The 18,707-nt window shown below is 47.3% G+C and overlaps 1 protein-coding gene across 1 annotated transcript in view; it reads right to left on the bottom strand.

The window, feature by feature from the left end:
* The window catches only part of RIPOR2 (RHO family interacting cell polarization regulator 2), a 222,326-nt gene extending 205,660 nt beyond the window's left edge, over positions 1-16,666 (bottom strand). The window contains exon 1 of the mRNA XM_040644911.1: positions 15,932-16,666. Within this exon, the coding sequence (XP_040500845.1) occupies positions 15,932-16,007 (76 nt within the window). The 5' untranslated portion in view covers positions 16,008-16,666. The remainder of the gene's footprint in view (positions 1-15,931) is intronic.
* Between the last annotated feature and the right edge of the window lie 2,041 nt (positions 16,667-18,707).

Here is an 18,707-nt window from a genome sequence, read left to right as displayed (position 1 = left end):
AGTTACATACAGGGGAAACCCCATAAGGCCATAAGGATTTTTCAGCAGAAACTTTGTAGGCTGGAAGGGGTAGCATGCTATAGTCAAATGCTGGAAGGAACAACTATGCCGCCAACAATACTTTATCCAGCAAGGCTCTCATTCAGAATAGAAGGAGAGCTAAAGACTTTCCCAGACAAACAGAAGTTAAAGGAATTCATCACCACTAAGCCAGCCTTACAAGAAATGTTAAAGGGGACTCTTTGAGTGGAAAGAAAAGACCACAAGCAGGAGTAAGAAAAGTAGGGAGCACAAAAGCAGTAAAATTAAGTATATCTTTAAAAATCAGTGAGATAATTCACAAAACAAAAGGATGTAAAGTATGACACCATATCCCTAAAATGTGGGGGATAGAAGTAAAGAATGGATTCCAACATAAGTGACCACCGACTGAATACAGACTGCTGTATGCAGATGTCATATATAAATCTAGCGGTAACCACAAATCAAAAGCCAGTAATAGACAGACAAAAAATAAAGAGAAAAGGGAATCCAAGTATATCACTAAAGAAAACCAGCACCCATGAGAGAAGAAAGTAAGAGAACTACAAAAACAGCCATAAAACAAGTAACAAAATGGCACTAAGTACATACCTACCAATAATTACGTTGAATGTAAATGGACTAAATGCTCCAATCAAAAGACATAGGGTGACGGGATGGATAAAAAAGCAAGACCCATCTGTATGCTGCCTACAAGAGACTCATTTCAGACCTAACCACATATGCAGGTGGAACGTGAGAGGATAGAGAAGCATTTATCACGCATATGGAAGTGAAAAGAAAACTAGGTAGCAACACTCCTACGGGACAAACTAGACTCTAAAACAAAGACTGGGACAGGACAGAAAGAAGGTCACTACATAATCATTAAGGGAACAATCCAACAAGAAGATGTAACCATTGTAAATATTTATGCACCCAACATGGGAGCATCCAAATAGAGAAAGCAGCAAAGAACAGGCATAACAGTAATCAATACTAATACAGTAACAGTAGGGGACTATAACACCCCACTTACATCAATGGATAGATCGTCCAAACAGAAAATCAACAAGGAAACTGGGGCTCTGAATGACACATTGGACCAGATGAATCTAACAGATACATTCAGAACATTCCATCCTAAAACAGCGAAATGCATATTCTTTTCAAGTGCAGGTAGAAACTTCTCCAGGACAGATCACATGTTAGGCCACAAAACAAGTCTCAACATACTCAGAAAGATTTAAGTCATAATACCATGTACCCTTTGCAACCACAACGCTATGAAACTAGAAATCAACCACAAGAAAAAATCTGGAAAGACCACAAATACATGGAGGTTAAATAACACGCTACTAAGCAATGACTGGTCAATTAAGAAATCAAAGAGGAAATCAGAAAATACTTGGAGACAAATGAAAATGAAAGCACAACAGTCCAAAATCTTTGGGATGCAGCAAAACTGTTCTAAGAGGGAAGTTTATAGCAATTCAGGCTGACCTCAACAAGCAAGAAAAATGTCAATTAAACAACCTCAACTTGCACCTGAAGGAGCTAGAAAAAGAACAAACAAAACCCCAAGCCAACAGAAAGAAGGAAATAATTAAGATCAGAGCAGAAATAAATGATATAGAAAGAAAAACAGAAGAGATCAATGAAACCAGGTGCTGGTTTTTTGAAAAGATAAACAAAATTAACTAGCCTCTAGCCAGACTCATCAAAATAAGACAGAGAAGTCAAAATCAAAAATGCAAGAAACTGACACCACAGAGAAAAGGGATTATAAGAGAATAGTATGGAAAATTATATGTCAACAAACTGGACCACCTAGAAGAAAAGGATAAGTTCCTAGAAACTTATAACCTCCCAAAACCGAATCAGGAAGAAATAGAAAATTTGAGCAGATCGATTTCCAGCAAAGAAATCAAGTCAGTAATCAAAAAACTTCCAACAAACAAAAGTCCGTGTCCAGGCAGCCGTCTCAGACGTGAATTCCACCAAACATTTAAAGAAGAGTTAGTACCTATTTTCACCCTTTTTCAAAAAATAGGAGAGGAAGGAAAGCTTCCAAATCTAAATCTGAGGCCAGAATTACCGTGATACCAAAACCAGATAAAGACACGAAAAGAGAACTACAGGCCAACATCTCTGATGAACATAGATGCAAAATACTTCAAAAAAAATCCTAGCAAACTGAATCCAACAATGCATTAAAATAATGATTCACCGCGGTCACGTGGGATATGTTCCTGAGATGCAAGAGTGGTTCAATATTCACAAATCGGTCAGTGTGATACATCGCATCAACAGAGAAAGGATAAAAACCATATACGATCATTTCAATAGATGCAGAAAAAGCATTTGACAAAGTACAACATCCATTCCTGATGAAAGCCCTCCACAAAGTAGGTTTAAAGGGAACATACCTCAACCTAATAGAGGCCATATATGAAAACCCCACAGCCAGCATCGTACTCAGTGGTGAAAAACTGAGAGCCTTTCCCTTAAGGTCAGAAACAAGACAAGGATGTCCACTCTCACCACTTTTATTCAACATAGTACTGGAAGTCCTCGCCACAGCTTTCAGACAAAAGAAAGGAATCCACATTGGTAAGGAAGAAGGGAAGCTTTTCCTATCGGCAGATGACATGATACTGTATATTGAAAACCCTGAGGACTCCACCAAGAAACTTCGTGAACGGAAGAAACTGAAAAAAATTGCATGAGGTTCAAAGTTACAGAGATTGTTGCTTTCTCTGAGTCACACGTGAGTCATTTTTGAAAGCACCGCGTTCAGAAAGACAGTTTCATAAATGAATGCTATTTACAGTTTGTAAAACTGAAGGTGAAAAGTCACTGCACCTGGAGAAGAGGCTGTGTGATTAGTCACAGCTATTGTGTGCGGAAGAGGGAAACTGCTTCCGCTGCTTCTATTTGGCTGTTCGTGAGGATTTTATTAGGTATTCATATTGGTGGGCATTTTGCCACAGGCATAGAGGAGAGCCGAGCTGCGCCATGTGAGGTCTCACTAGTTCAGATTTATGATGATCCACGTTAAGTAGGCTAAAGAGTACCTTTGCTTAGCAGATGAAAACTGAAGGGCAAAAGGGCAGATGGAAGAGATTCATCTCCTAAAGCACTTGGGAAGGTCAGTGTGTAAACAGTGGGGACACCGATTGTAAGTCTTTGTTTCTCCTTAAGAATAAGAAGCCTGAGAATTTCTACAAGTCAGTACTTGGTATTCTATTTTGAATTGCTGTGTATTTTCTTTTCTCTTTCTGCACATTTTTAAAAGTGGAAAATAATTCATGTATGCTTTGAAGGAAATTGGTGGTGTGAACATAGAGCATTAATTCTCCTGTGATTTCTTTGAATTTGTGACCGTTCCCGGTATAACGGAGATGCAAGACCGTGACCATTTTAAAGAGAGTAAACAGGGGGAATCATGAGGTAGAGGGCAGGAATTCCCTCTGAAGGAAGCTGGCAGGAGAGGAGGGGCTGAAGACCAGGGGGCTAGGACATGGGTGTTCTCCAGTGGAAGCCAAGGGCAAGAAGAGGCGGGTCTGCATGTCCGGGCTCCTGAGCCCCTCTGCCAGTCCCAGGCTGCTGGGCTGTGGGTCTCCTGGCTGACTTCAGGGCCCCACAGTCCCGACACAGCAACTGCCAAAAGGAACCACTTAGGGAAATGCCACTTTCTGGAGCCCCCAGTCTCCTAGAAGCAAGTGTTCCATTTTTCAAATAGTAAAACTAACAAGAATAAGCCCATTAAGAACGTCATAATAAATTCTATATGTTTTTATAATAAATTATATTTTAAAAACAACTAAAATTGTAAAGGTGGGGCGCCTGGGTGGCTCAGTCCTTAAGCGTCTGCCTTCAGCTCAGGTCATGATCTCAGGGTCCTGGGATCGAGCCCCGGGTCGGGCTCCCTGCTCAGTGGAAAGCCTGCTTCTTTCTCTCCCGCTCCCCCTGCTTGTGTTTCCTCTCTCTCTGTCTGTCAAATACATAAATAAATAAAAATCTTTAAGAAAGAATTAAAAAATTGTAAAGGCATGCTCTCAGGCACTGGACTAAGAACAGAGACATCTGCATGGTTCCGCAGCAGACGCAGTATTTTCCCACGCTGTCTCCCCGAATGCTCATGACTCTAGTGAGGGGGATTCCACCTGCCCCGAGGGCGGATGAACCTGGTGGGGCTGACGGACACACCAGCCCAGAGCTCGTGGGCGATCCAGCCTGCTGCAGCCCGGGGAGGGCAGGAGCTCTGTGGTGAGGTACAAACCTCTCCCCAAGGTCGGAAGGGAAGTGGAGAGCGTGACCTCCATGGGAGGGGTGGTTTCCAGGTGCCGAATCTTTGGGGCTGTGCTGGGCGCAGAAGCGAAGGTGCATGCCATCCCAGCTGCACCGGGGAGGAGGTCACCAGTTTCGGGGTTACCACATACACATGATGAACTAGGAGCGGGAGGAGTTGGGGGGGGGTCCTGGTGGGTATGAAGAGAGACATCTTCTGGAGAGCCCAGCAGCAGCCCTGGACTGAGCTTGGGAGTCGGTGCTGGGCAGGAAAGGGCCCCAAGTTGGGGCCACCACATCCTGCAATGATTCGAGTCGCTCTCACTCCACCCTCTTCCGCCATTCAGCTGAGCCTCTGGGCAGTTGTGGGGAAACTGTTAGAAGCCACTGCCAGGATGGGAACCGGCTGAACAAGTAGGGAGAGGCGAGTCTCGTGGGTCAAGGGATCGCAGGCAGGGCTGGAACTCTGGAGGCAACAACCCTGGGCACGGAGGGCAAGAGGAGCCCGCCTGATCTCACCTAGTTCCGCAGGAGACTTGGGGCACCTGTCTGCCCCAAGCCAGTTGGTTGCTCCAGACCAGCCCCAGCTCTGAGTCCAAGTGTGTTGGGTGGCCAGGTTTCTCAGTGGTCCTTACCACCCTTGTCTGGCATAGAAGAGAAACTGGGGACTTGGGGCAGATATTCCACAAAGATTTTAACATTTTGTGTGTTTTCCTTATGAGTCTTTCTCAGCTTCCTGAACATTGAGCATAGCTCGGGAGACACTGTGCCCGATAGATACCACACACCCCTTTTACTGCTGGCGGACATTGCCGGCCCTGGAGACCACCTTTGGGAGACTCCCAGAGCTGTATGCATTTCAGTGAGGCCCAAACTTTGAGATTTGGGGTGCAGAGTAAGATAAATTTTCTGAACAGAGAGCTCAGGGGGCTGGAAAAATGGCTAGATTGGAAGTCCACTGATTTGAGCTGGAGTCCTGGCAGTAAAAGTTTTAGCAGTAAAAATGAGCCTGGATTTTAAGGAAGTGATTTTGAATGTGGGCTATATTCTGTCACTTAGTAACTATGTGGCCCTTAGCAAGCCGTTCAATTTTTTGAGACTCCAAGTCCTCTCCTGCAAAATGGGTACAAGGACCAACCTCATGGGGTTGGACGGAGTGTTCAGTGAAAGCATGACTCAGCCCCTAGCATGGTTCCTGGTGTGAGTTCCTGGTGGGGAAATGTTAGGTGCTCCCCCATGGCTCCTTTCTCACGGAAACTTCATTCCCACAAAAGTGACAGGGGGTTAAGACAGATCTTTCTACCTTACAGAGTAGCAATGAATCTCCAATGAGAGAATATAGGTGAAATCAGCTCTAGCCACAAAAGCATAAGGTTGGAATCATTTTTATCAACCTGACACGTTGGGACCCGTCGCCTGGGCCACACCAGTGTCAGGAAGTGATGGAGAGGAGTGGTTCTGTTTGATGCGGGAAGAGGTAAGGCGAGGCCCTGAGAACGGGGTTGTATCTGGGACTGGAGAGCACTTGGATGACTGGGGCAGCGGAGCTCTGGAAGGGATACCCTTAACATGTGATGAAAGTTGGGGTACACGAGAGACCACAGCCAAACTTCCGACCTGGGTGAGAAAGGATGTTTGTGTATTGAACACCAAGATGGTGAGTGGTCCGATCGACGTCTCGTAGATGATCAAAGACCTGGAAGCAAGTCCCACAGCCTTGGAAGGGACGCTCATGGTCCCCCACATCACAGATGATACAGAAACGGAGATTGCATTAGGGGGATGGTGAACAAAAGAATATGTCGTCTCACCCTGAGGATTTCAGAAACCAAACAGCTTCATTTTAACTGTGAAGTTAAAACTCAATTCAACTTCATTTAACTTCTGTTTGGAAGGAAATCAAGCTTTTGTCCTTTGGGGGAATTGTAACAATGTCTGGGCTACTCATTTAACAGCTGGATTAAAAGCTAAAAGCTAAAGTACGTGCTTTCCTTAAGAAATCGAGACATCCTTTCACTCTTTTCCTTCTGGCTACAGGACATTATTGCTCTTGATGCAAAACACAACATTTTAGTTCGAGTTAGGGAGAAAGCACAGAGAGATAACAGGGCAGCCAGAAAGTTCCTCAACCCCAGGAGGAGTCCTGGATCCTTGGCAACTGTAGCTTAGCTTATGGGGCCTGTACAGCTGTGTGCTGATTCCGGGTCTCCCACTGGGGAAAGCGACCCCCGTCTTGGATATAGCTTCTACAACCCCATACAGTACGGTTGATGACTGGTCTGACACATGCTGAACTGTACTCATTTCCCCGGACTGAATAAAGCACCCTGAGCAGGTCCCACCGATATTCTCAGGGTATAGATGAGGCAGAAAGCTTCATTGTCCTTGATTTGTCTACAGCTTCCCCTGAGAAGGGAACAGATACATGAAGACCACTGAGACTTGGGGGGTCGTCCACTCCGATTGCTGTCTACCCATGGTGTTTGACTAGAGATCTTACCACCTGCAAATAATCACACCTTATAAAGATATACCCAGTAATGGGATAATGTCCGCAGCGAAGAACATTCATGCAACAGCATGGATGGACCTCAAATGTATTCAGCTAAGTGAGAGAAGCCAGACTCAAAACCCTTCAGACTATAGGAGTCCATTTCTGAAATATTCTGGAAAAGGCAAATCTGGAAGACAGAAAATAGAACATTGGTTGACAAAGTCTAGGGAGAGGGGTTGATGGCAAATGGGGCAGGAGGGCATGTTTGGGTGGTGGGACTTCTGGATCTTGATCCTTGAGGTGGTTATTCAGCCACAGATGTTTGTCAACATTGATAGGACTGTGCATTAAACAGTAAAAGTACTCTCTGTATATCATACCTCAATAAACTGGACTAAAACTTTTTAGAAGAACCATTAACAAGGATTGAATGACAGATATGTTGAAGTGTTTAGAGTGAAGTGTCAAGCATTAAAAAAATAAGATTTGTTGGTGGATGGATAGAGGAATAGAGGTATGGATGGACAGGAAGAAAGCAAGTTGAGTAGAACATCGGTGGTAGGCTCTAGGTGGTAGGTGTGTAGGCGTTCCCACTCGAATTCCTGCAACTTTTCTGTATGAGAAAATTGTTACTAATGAAATCTTGGAACACATTTAAAGAACACAGCTCACACGTCTCCTTCACCATTGGCACCATTTAGAGGGGTGCTTCCAAGCCCACAAATTTCCCTCATGCCATGTCCTCTGATGGGCTCAAAAGAGCATCCTTTCTGTCCCTTTGAAGCCATCCAGACCAAAGTAAAGCTTCCTCTTGGTCCAGAGGAGGAATCTCTCGAGGTTCTTTGCAGTCTTGTTTACATGTATTTGCTCTTTTCCCTTTAACAGTCTTAGCAAGCGAAATGTCTGTCGCTTGCTTGGAAATGGAAGGATTGGATTAATTTGGCTCTGTTGGTAGCACATCCTCAGGGAACAAAAGTTTGGGTGGCAGCAATTCATTGCCAGCAAATATCCCGGACTCCGTTTTCTTGATCTTGCTCGGCTGTTCTGTGTGTAGGCTCTGGCTCTAGATGTCTCTCTCCATTCCGTGACGGGGACAAGTGCCAAGCCACCCACCCCCAAGCATGAGAACACCTCTGGTGCCTTGGAAACCAGGCACCAAGGGACCAGCCTGCGAGGGGATAGGAAAGGGTCTTGCTCCCAAGTCGGCATTCATTTTGGTGGAGGGTGCAAAGATTTGCCCTTTGTGGGGGAAGGGTTCCACCCTACATTACCATCTGGGGACTCAGAGGCAGCACCCCATGGCTGCGGAAGCCACAGACTCCAGGCAAGGTGAATAATTAATCAGATGCCTCAGTCCTCATCCAATACAATCCATTTTTACAATTATAATCTGTGTGTGTGTGGCTTTCAGCGGTCAGATTAGGTACACTTAGACTGCCCAGACTCTGCAAGCCTTCATTTCCATTTGGCTGTATGGACCCAGTCTGAAGATATTTATGGCTCTTGACTGACATAGGAAGGTATTCGAGTTACGTTGCTAAATGAAACAAGCGAGCTGCAGAACAGATCCTACAAAAACAATACATTAAGTGTATTTTAGTGAAAGAAATGTAAGCACTTGGCTCTGTGCTGGTGGGCTGGGGATTCTAGATGACTTATCCTTTCTGTCTTATGTGTTTATGTGTTGCCTGGTTCTTAGATCAGGGAGACAATGGCTTTGTATCAGATCAAAACAAAATGAACAGGTTTATTTTTTAGCGTTACTGCCCAAGCTCATGGTCTTCCCAGTCTTGACAGTGAAGTGCCAGTGTTGTGTGTGTGTGTGTGTGCGTGTACACACACACAATTCATATGCAGTTAAACAATTTCTAATCTTGCTGTTTTGGAGGAAAATCTGGTGTGCATGTAGTGGGTTATATTTGGCTAACATATTTCGAGATGGTTTCCATTCCCTTAGGACCCTCCTTCCCCCACTCCCAACTTAATAGACTAGCTTAACGCTACCAAGAAAATGTGCTCTTTTGCTAATTTTCTGCTTCTAACCAGAGAGCAGTTGTTATTCTAGTGATTAACTTTGAGGCTCTTTATATCCGTCTACAAACAACCAACCTGAGAATGAAAGGCTTCAGGATCTGTCACCAAGCCCCGAGTTCTCTAATCCCTCTGCTGCTTTCATTCCTTTTCATTTTTGTTCGTTGTCGTTGTCTGTGTTTCTTTTCCTCTCCTTCCCTTTGCCCTCCACACCCTCTCTTTTGTCCGTCCTTGGCTGGAGACAGCTAAAATATCTGTCCAGATCAATGTACATACAAAGAGAGCACTTTCTCCACCAACAGAATCCCCTTGAATTATTCAAAGTATCTCCCTTTCTCGGGTTTCCCATCCCTTTTTTTCCTTGACAGTAGGAGCTGGAATGGGGCCCTTGGCAATGGCACACACGGACTCAATGATGAAGGCAGGGAGAAGAAGGGTGAGTCTTCTAGAGAAGCAATTTTTCTTCTGAATCATGAGAAAACAGGGAATGCCATGTGTGAAGGTATATAAATAATTCTTACATCAGTAGGAATGCTGGGACCCCTAAACAAAACACAACTGAATTCTACGTAACTGGCAGAACTGTGGGGGTAAACGAGATGTGGGGAGAAGCTCAGGCCGGGGTGGGGGGGCTGCCTGCTCTCTGAGCTGAGGCTGTTAATGGACAATTTGAGCAGGTGGATAAACTGGAGCCCAGGAGAATATGTCACTTGGGGATGACAAAGAATGTCCTAAAAGGCTTCTTTCTTCATTTTTTATACTCAGGGTGACCCCCTCATTGACCTCCTTCCTAATTTTTAAGCTTATGGCTTTAAAGGAGCCAGAAGCCACAAGAGGAATCCTCTCAGGTGGATAGGGGCGGACAGAGAAGCCCAGCCCGGAGCAGACAACAAGGAGCACTGCTGATGGGGTCAGAAGGACAGCGGGAAACAAAGAGGCAACCCACGGACGAGAAGGCATTTGCAAATGACACTACAGATAAAAGGCTGGTATCCAAGATCTATAAAGAACTTCTCAAGCTCAATACCCAAGAAATAAATAATCAAATAAAAAAATGGGCAGAATATATGAACAGACACTTTTCCAATGAAGACATACAAATGGCCAACAGGCACATGAAAAAATGTTCAAAATCATTAGCCATCAGGAAAATTCAAATACAAACCACATTGAAATACCACCTTACACCAGTTAGAATGGCAAAAATTGACAAGGCAGGAAATAACAAATGTTGGAGAGGATGTGGAGAAAGGGGATCCCTCTGACACTGTTGGTGGGAATGCAAGTTGGTACAGCCACTCTGGAAAACAGGGTGGAGGTCCCTCAAAAAGTTAAAAATAGAGCTACTCTATGACCCAGCAATTGCACTACTGGGTATTTACCGCAAAGATACAGATGTAGTGAAGAGAAGGGCCATATGCACCCCAATGTTCATAGCAGCATTGTCCACAATAGCTAAATTGTGGAAGGAGCCGAGATGTCCTTCAACAGATGACTTGATTAAGAAGATGCGGTCCATATATATAATGGAATATTACTCAGCCATCAGAAAGAACGATTACCCAACATTTGCAGCAACCTGGATGGGACTGGAGGAGATTATGCTAAGTGAAGCAGAGAAAGACAATTATCATATGGTTTCACTCATTTATGGAACATAAGGAATAGCAGGGAGATCAGTAGGAGAAGGAAGGGAAGAATGAAGAGGGGGTAAACAGAGGGAGAAATGAACTATGAGAGACTATAGACTCTGGGAAACAAACTGAGGGTTTTAGAGGAGAGGGGGCGGGGGGATGGGATAGCCTGGTGATGGGTATTAAGGAGCGCACATATTGCATGGAGCACTGGTGGTATACACAAACAATGAATCATGGAACACTATCAAAAACTAATGATGGACTGTATGGTCACTAACATATAATAAATTAAAAAATTAAATTAAATTAATTAACTAAAAAGAAGAAGGACAGCAGGAGACTGTGAGCTGAAAAGCTGCAGCTGCAGCCGCATGGCTTCCCCGACGGTGCACAAATCCCAGAGGGAGGAGCCCGGGGGAGAAACGGGAGGGAGGTCCAGCCACAACATGTGGGGGGAGCCTCGCCAGGTAACAGGTGCACGGGAGCAGCAAGCCGATAGGAAGTGCGTGGCCCTGTAAGCTGATGCTGGCGCTCAGGCGTAGGGCCATCTGCACATTGGTGGCCCCGTGGATGGAGGCTGCCGGGACAGGCGCCCTGCACTCTCCCCCTTCCAGGGGCCTCTGCGGCTCCCTGGGACCCGCCCAGCATCAACTCTTGGCTTCTGCTTCTTCTGGAGACACCAGTTATGTAGAGGAGACCACAAGACCTTTCTAGAAGCAGAGTGCTCCCAGATCCACACAGGGTCAGCACGGAGCGCTGGCTTCTTCTGTCCTTGTGCAAAGCGGTCAGTGCAGGACTGCCGCAGACAGAAGAGCCCACACAGTGGCCTGCAGGCCCCCTCCTGCCTTTCGAGGTTAAGAACAGCCCCACATTGAGCCAGGGGAACAGTGAGAGCAGCTGAACAAGACAAGTGAGTCCCACTGCCCCTGGGAAGGAAGTCACCAGCATACCTCAGAGACGCCAACTTTCCCTAAGCGGCTTTGTCACTATTGTCTTTTCAGGGACACGCAGAACTCGCTTAATTCTGTTCCCTGGGGTCCACAGAGGATGTTCTCCTGCGGCCTTCTCTATCAAAGCTCCACCCAGACACGGAGGCAAAACCTTTCAGGAAAGGCAAACCAGTAAGTCCCACTTGGATTAAGTTGTCTGGATGGTCTACTTGTACTGAAAACAGCCTGGGGATCCACTGGTGGAGAGCACACCATGTTTTCCAGAAAAAAGGAGCTGTTGCACCCCCTGGGACTAGAGTGGTTCTCCCTGACTTGGCCAGACCCTCCTGCCTGGGGTGGTGCACGTGGCTGGACATGGGGGTGGGGGAGGATGAGGCTGAGGAAGAGGGGCTCCCTCCTCCAGCACGGCCTTTCTTTCCCAGCCCAAAAGCATGGTGGGGGCACTGGTGGCCCCTCTAAACTGTCTCCCATGTCATAGTCACCACTTCTGTTCTCTCAGATGCCCACAGCAATCACTGCCACGTACCAGGCACTGTGTAAGGAGTTGCCATAATTTAGGTCTTAATCCCAAACGGCACCATGAGCCCAGTATCCTTATAATAGCCATTTTATGGTTAAGGAAGTGGGCATCCAGGGAGGTTGAGTGACTTGCCCACAGGACCATAGCGAAGAAGCTGTAAGAAGCCAAATCTCCCAGTTATCAAAGCAGATACACTTGCCAGGCTTCCTTTCCCTAATGTCCCCTAACGTCAGCAGAGTAAAGAAGGGGTCGCAGCAGCTCCCCCTCACTGCCCTGACACTGCTGTCATCATTCAGACAGTCCAGATTCCCCTGTGCTACTGCTCATACCCCTTTTAACCTGGGGGTGTCAGGTAAGTAGCCTAATAGGGTTTCCAGGGAGTTGGATGAGCCCCTCTTCTGTCTGCCTCCATCACGTGTTTGGGTCTTTCTCTGGTGGCCCCTTTAAAAATGCCAATATCCCTGAGAAGGGTAACACATTCTAGCTCTCATAGCTTGGCTCCATTATGTTCCATCCTGGATTACTATAGACTCTAAATAACATCAGTATCTCATTATAGACACTGCAAGTGAAAAGGAAAAAAAAGAGGCATGAAGGGAAAATGGACTTTGGGAGTCGTTGCTTTAACAGGGATATAATTTTGATTGAACTCAAACCTTTCCTGAGTACGCTAGGTGCCGGGCATTTTGCTGAGAGTTATAGGCATACAGAGCACAATCAGAATTGGTTTCTGCCTGAGGAGATTTGGATATGGACCGTGTGTCGAATAATATTAGGGGAGCATTGATTTTATTAGGCAGTTACATAGAATAAGGACCTTACCTTTTAGAGATGCTCTTACTAAAATATTTAGAGTAGAGATGTCACAACAATTTGTGACAATTTATTTTAAAATACGTTGGCAGGAAGCATATGAAACGAATATGGCAAAATGTTAGCAGTCGTTTAGGTGATAGGTATATAGGATTCATTGTGTTATTTTCTCTACTTTTCTGTATATTTGAAAATTTTCATAATAAAAAGTAAAAAAGAAAACCTTTCCAGTAGCTCAAAATCCAGGTTCTATTGCAACGATGACGGGTTTTGTGGTAAGCAGAATCCAAAGACAGCCCCTTGATTCCTGACTCTAGTATATACACACTCATGTAATTCCCTTATCTAGAGTGTGGGAAACACTTGTGAATATGATGAGATTTTACTTCCATGACTAGGCTACGTCATATGGGCAAAGATTAAGGATTTTACAGATGTAATTTAGATCCCTGATCAGATGATTCTGAGTGAATCAAAAGAAGATTATCCTTGGTGGGCCTGGCCTAATCAGGAGAGGTCTTGAAAAGAGAGATTACAAGCAGCACCGGATATTCTCTGGGTTGGCCTTGAGAAGGCAGAACCACCATGTTGTAGAGAGGGCCATGTGACAGGGAACAGTGGGGAGCCGTCAGTTGCTGAGGGCCTCAGTCTTACAACCACAAGGAACTAAATTCTGCCAACAACCTTTGAGTTTGGAGGGAGACTGTGAGCCCCAAAGGAGACAGGTTCTGGACGCGTTGACCACAGCATTGGCAAACCCTGAGCTGACCTCGCTAATTCATGCCCAGTCTCCTGACTGATGGAAACTGCAAGGTAATAAATGCGTGTTGTTTTAAGACAATACACTTGTGGTAATTTGTTACAAAGCAATGGAATACAAATGAGGGTTTTGGCTCTTGAAGCAAATCTAATAGCAGTGCTGGATGGGAAAGGATTCCAAGCCTGGGCCTGGCTTCCCTGGGAGGGTGCGAGCGAGCTGTGATTGATTGGCAATGTCTGCCTGGGCACGGAAGTGGCAGCACGTGGCCCTCCTATTGCCGTTCATGGTCCCTTTGTGGATTGGAGTGGAATGGGTTATTAACTCATTTTTCTCAGTGACAAAATAACCCCAAGGGTTATTCTTGGGTCTCTGAGTCAGAGGGGATGCTAGCCTGTGAGAAAAGCCTCAGAGAAAGGGACAGAAAAAGTAATCAAAATGTCAAAGACGGAGTTTAGGAATTGCAAAATAATGCTGACGGCTAGCCTGGCGTTTGCAGTGAGACACTTCTCCATCGTTCTTTCTCTCTTCAGTGTCTTCACTCTGTTTCCCTTTCCACGGCCTCTAATTCCATGGCCTCTAATTCAAATATGCACAGGTGTTCCAAGAGTTGGAAAAATCAACCCAAAACAAAGTCACTGAATCCCCTGCTATTTCTGACTCATACTGCCTCCAGCAGGGCGGGGCTATTGACCACCCTGGAGGAAAGTCAGAATCCCCTCCTCTCTCAGACGCTTATGTCAAAGAGGTCGGGACTGGCCAGCTTCACGTCCAACTTGGAGGAAGCATTTATCAACGCATCATTGTTTCACAGTAAAACTGTCCAGAAACCTTCCCCCAATGCCCAGCTGTTAGCCTCATCACTAAAGTAAAATCGCCCGTAATGACACAGGTCTTCCCCAGAATTTTTGTTGGTGGACGGTAGGCCGCCTCCCCATTGCTGTGCAACAACACGGATCAAGCCATCCTTTCTCAGGGACACATCCCGCCGCAGAGGTGTTCGAAATCCATAGGACCACAGCCCTTTTCCCGTGGACGCAGAAAGTGGAATCGGAACTCAAGGAGGCTCGGGTGAAAGAAGGTGAATAAGAAGGTAATGGCTCTCAGAAATTGCTAACGGCTCTTTAATTGTACTCAAGATTTAGCTGGGCACAATCGCGCATGTGTGGGGTGCCGTTTGAAATCCAAGCAGCCCAGGTTGGCCCCCTAAGCTAGCAGACTGCCACTGTGCTTGTTTTTTATGTTCCTAAGCCCCTCATTCCTCTTCATTTTACTGTCTTCACCAGGGACTTCTTATATGTAAGTCTCGCCAACGTATAACTAGACTTAAGTAACACCACGTGTTGGGCCTTTAATGAGAGCAACACTGACCTGAAACTAGGGCTCAGTGGCCCGCAGTAGTCCCATTCTGCATCCGACCGTCCTGTCAGCTCTTTAGCATTTAAAGAGTTCACTGCCAGCGTTTAGACTTGAGCACTCTGACTTAGAAATTAGCATGTTTTTGCTTTTCTGGAAAAATCAGGAAACCTGGCAACTTGGACCTCATTCCTTATGAAAGCAATCTGATGACATCAAACAGTGCATGCCTTTCTGTGGGAGGACATGTGCTTCCCCATTTTACCACAGTCCCCACCGTTCCCTGTTGCCTCCTCACGCTGAGGCCACGTGTCAGTTGTCGTTTGCCATCATGGCTTCACTGTTGTTTTTCCCAGGACAAAGAGAAAGGGGGCTGTTCCTCACGGCTGTGAAAACAGCCCTTTGGCTCATTTGCCTCCTTAGCCTAGCCCCGCTGTTTGAATTTGCTGACACCTGACTTAAATTACCCTTTCCAGCAACAGACACAGACCAATATGTTACTTATTGGTGGGTAATGGTCTGGGCATACATTTGGAATGCTTTTGCCTTCTCAAATTACTTCCACACCGAAATCTCCCCTTTGGTTAGCGTTCCTGTCAACTCAAGGAGAACCTCAGCGTGAGTCTGATCCTTTAAGAAACAGACGTTGGTCCTTTAAAGGAAATGTGCCTCACTCGCGTTTCCCCCACTCTAGCTACATGGCTGTTCCGTTCAGACGGTGCATATCCCCCCCCCGCCACCCCGCCCCCTGTAATAAACAAAAGTTCTAGTTCGCACAACTCCTCTACTGGCATAAAGACTTATCTGTATTTTCCATCTAGAGGCAGAAAGAAAGAGGCCCTCTCTTGCTGGCTACTTGAAACAAAGTGTATTTCGTTACTCCTAATTAGGATGGAGCTGCAGGCAGCAAACAGGAAGAGAGAGGAAAGGAGAAGGAAGGCTTCAGGAGAGGGTGCCCAGGACGACGGAGAAGGGGGCAGGTAAGAGTGTGTAGGGGAGGGTATGGAGAAGCAGGCCAGCGCCAAGGAGGGGCGCCGGCCACACCCTTGGGACACTCACGGTTGAGCTGCCGCCTCCGGATCCGGTCCCTCCATGGCCTGCTTCTGATCCAGTGTAACCGAGACGGTAGCACCATGGTCCCAAGGTGAGCCTTCTAAAGCCTTCTCATGGCAGGGAGCAACAGGGCGCACAGCGATACGGAAGACACGTCCAAGTGTATAAAAATTAAAAAAAAAAAAAAAAAAACCTCTTCTCTTTTTTGTGTCTGAGGCTTCCGTTGACTTCTTTTATCTTGTAACTTGCTTTTCCTTTCCTTCCCTTAACTCTGCGCTGGCCCGAACGCAGCTGCCGCGCGGGGCTGCGGGGCCGAGCCTCTCCCGGCCGCCTGTGCCATGTTTTATGCATGAAGATGATGGGGCGGTAATTTATTCTAGCGGAGCTCCTGTGTCTGCCCCACGTCAGAGGAGCCAGGCGCTGGCTGGGGGAGGGCAGGTGTACGTGTCTGCAGGAAGAATGGCCTGAAATGGGAATCCCTCTCCGCAGGCAGGATTGAAGATCAGAGCCAGGCTGCCAGGAGCACGGGGCAGGACGGCTGGAGCCCAAATCAGGGCAACAGCCCTCACATCTGAGAGCACATGATTTATTTACTGCTGGGTCCCTAGCACCTGGCACAGGGCGGGCAAACAATAAGTATTTGTCGAATGAATGAATGGTTCAGTGATAACCAACATGAGGACTTTTTGGTGCCCCCATGAGTCCTTTATGCCAGTGAACCTGCTCGGGTCATGGTCCTCAAATAAGCTTGCTTGAACCTTCCAGCCCGTCTCTCCCCATAATTTTCTCTCCATCAGGGACAATCTCCCTCCTCACCCACGCACTCGTGCTTTGAAATCTCATTTTCCTGAAGCCGCACTGATGGGGCCAGCAGCCCGTGCACCTGTGCCCCTCAAACACCTCTGGCCCGTGACCAGATGGCCCTCGTCGGCTAGAGCTCCTGTTTGTTCGCTGGTTTATTTTACTGTAGTGTCCAGATAGTGAGGACACTTGTCGGTGGCAGGCGCTGTGTCGTCCTCTCCCCTGGGCCGCCAAGGACAGTGGTTCGCATGGGAGATTGGTGACATCAAGGAGCGGCTGGGGCATTCTGCCTCCCCAGTCTCCACCAGCCCCTCTTCAGACCGCCCTGCATAAATATACAGTCTAACTCAATACACTGTGTTGGCTATAAACACAGCCTTGACCCAGGACCGCTGGTGCTGCGGCATCCCAAACGCTCGGCCATCCCGAGACTGCCTTCCGCAAACATTGCAGACCCGTGTGTGGCTGGGGAAGAGCTCACTGTGGATTGTTCTCTCTGGTGCAATGTCCCCTTGCTCCAGGCAGCCAACAGCGGTTGATCAAAGCCTTAGGGACAGTCTTGTCATGAGGTCTGACCTGAAAAAAAGTGACACTCCAGTTCCCAAACGTAGCCCAAGAGAAGCCAGCAGCTGGCTGAAGTCAGATACCCTGTCCTGTCTCTTCTGTGTGTCTCCTGGGGCCAGAGCAGGGGGTGGGGAGCTGTTGAGAGGTAGGAGTCGGGCAGGAGGGCGGGAATCACCAACATCCCTGTGCCTTGTTCGCTTCGGCTCAGAAGGGAAAGATCCCACAGCCCTCCCAGGGTCGGCATGATGCAACGAGATAAAGTTAAGTAACTCTAGGGGTTGGTGGGCGTTGGGTGGTTCCGCAGGGACTCACTAATAAACCAGGGATAATTAAGTCATTTCCGAAATGCCTGGGTGCAAACTCCCGGTAGCTTGCTGACTCGCCCCCTGCCTTTGACGTCACTGTACCTCAGTATCTTCATCTGTAAAATGGGGATAAGAATGACAGCCGCTGCCTTAGGGTTCTGCTGACGTCACGAGGGATGTGCACCAAGGGCTCAGAATTGCGTTCAGCATAAAGAAGTTGCTCCTGTTGTCAGCAGCCCCTGTTGGTTATCGACGTGATTTCATCCACGTCGGCAAATCCCCTGGTTCCTTATCTGCAAAACGGGGGGGTGGGGGGTCCATTATGTCAGGAATCCTGAGTACTCGTTTCCTGTTGCTGCTGTAACAAGTTCTCACCAGTTCAGTGTGACATAAACAACACAAATATCTTACCTGGCAGTTGGGGAGGCCGGAGTCTCAAGTGGGTCTCACTGGGCTGACACCAGGGTGTCCACAGGACCCAGGGGAGGCTGTTCCTCACCTTCGCCAGCTTCTAGGGGCTGCCCGAGTCTATCCAGGTGATCTTTGTTAGCCTGAGGGACCACCACCCCGGGGCGGGGGGACCCTTTACACCAAATGTAGTGACTTGGCAGTGGAGGGTCACGTGGGGCTTAGAGGGTCTAGACAATCACCGCCGGACCCTGACGTGCCTGCCGCTCAAGCTTCGTTTGCTGAAGCAGGGGGAGGGTAGAGACCAAGATCAGGACAAGATGTAGGTAAGGTCCCTGAGACGGTTGTATTGACTGTTGCAAGAGGACACAGCCCCCCAGAATGATGCAGGCAGCAGAAGAAAACCTCGCGTTTGATGAGGGCCTAGGAATGCATGTTCTCACAGCCTTGTCTGCTCCTGACGGTCGTTCCTGGCAACGCATTTCCGCTCTACACAGCGCTTACCATACATCAGATCGGGTAGCCGCCAAGGAGGCATGTGAGAGAAGAGGAAGCGCAGAGAGGATGCTGCGTTCCGCCACCCTGCCTCACCATCCCCTTCAAAGTCTGGGCCCGCAATGAACTTGAACGTGGAGCATGGGATACAAAACGAAGCCGCCGCCTTCCTCTCCTCCTCCTCCTCCTCCTCCCCTCCTCCTCCTCCT

The sequence above is a fragment of the Ursus maritimus genome, unplaced genomic scaffold (genome assembly GCF_017311325.1).
Source record: "Ursus maritimus isolate PB19 unplaced genomic scaffold, ASM1731132v1 scaffold_30, whole genome shotgun sequence".
Lineage (NCBI taxonomy): Eukaryota > Metazoa > Chordata > Mammalia > Carnivora > Ursidae > Ursus > Ursus maritimus.
This window is presented reverse-complemented; position numbering and strand designations above follow the sequence as displayed.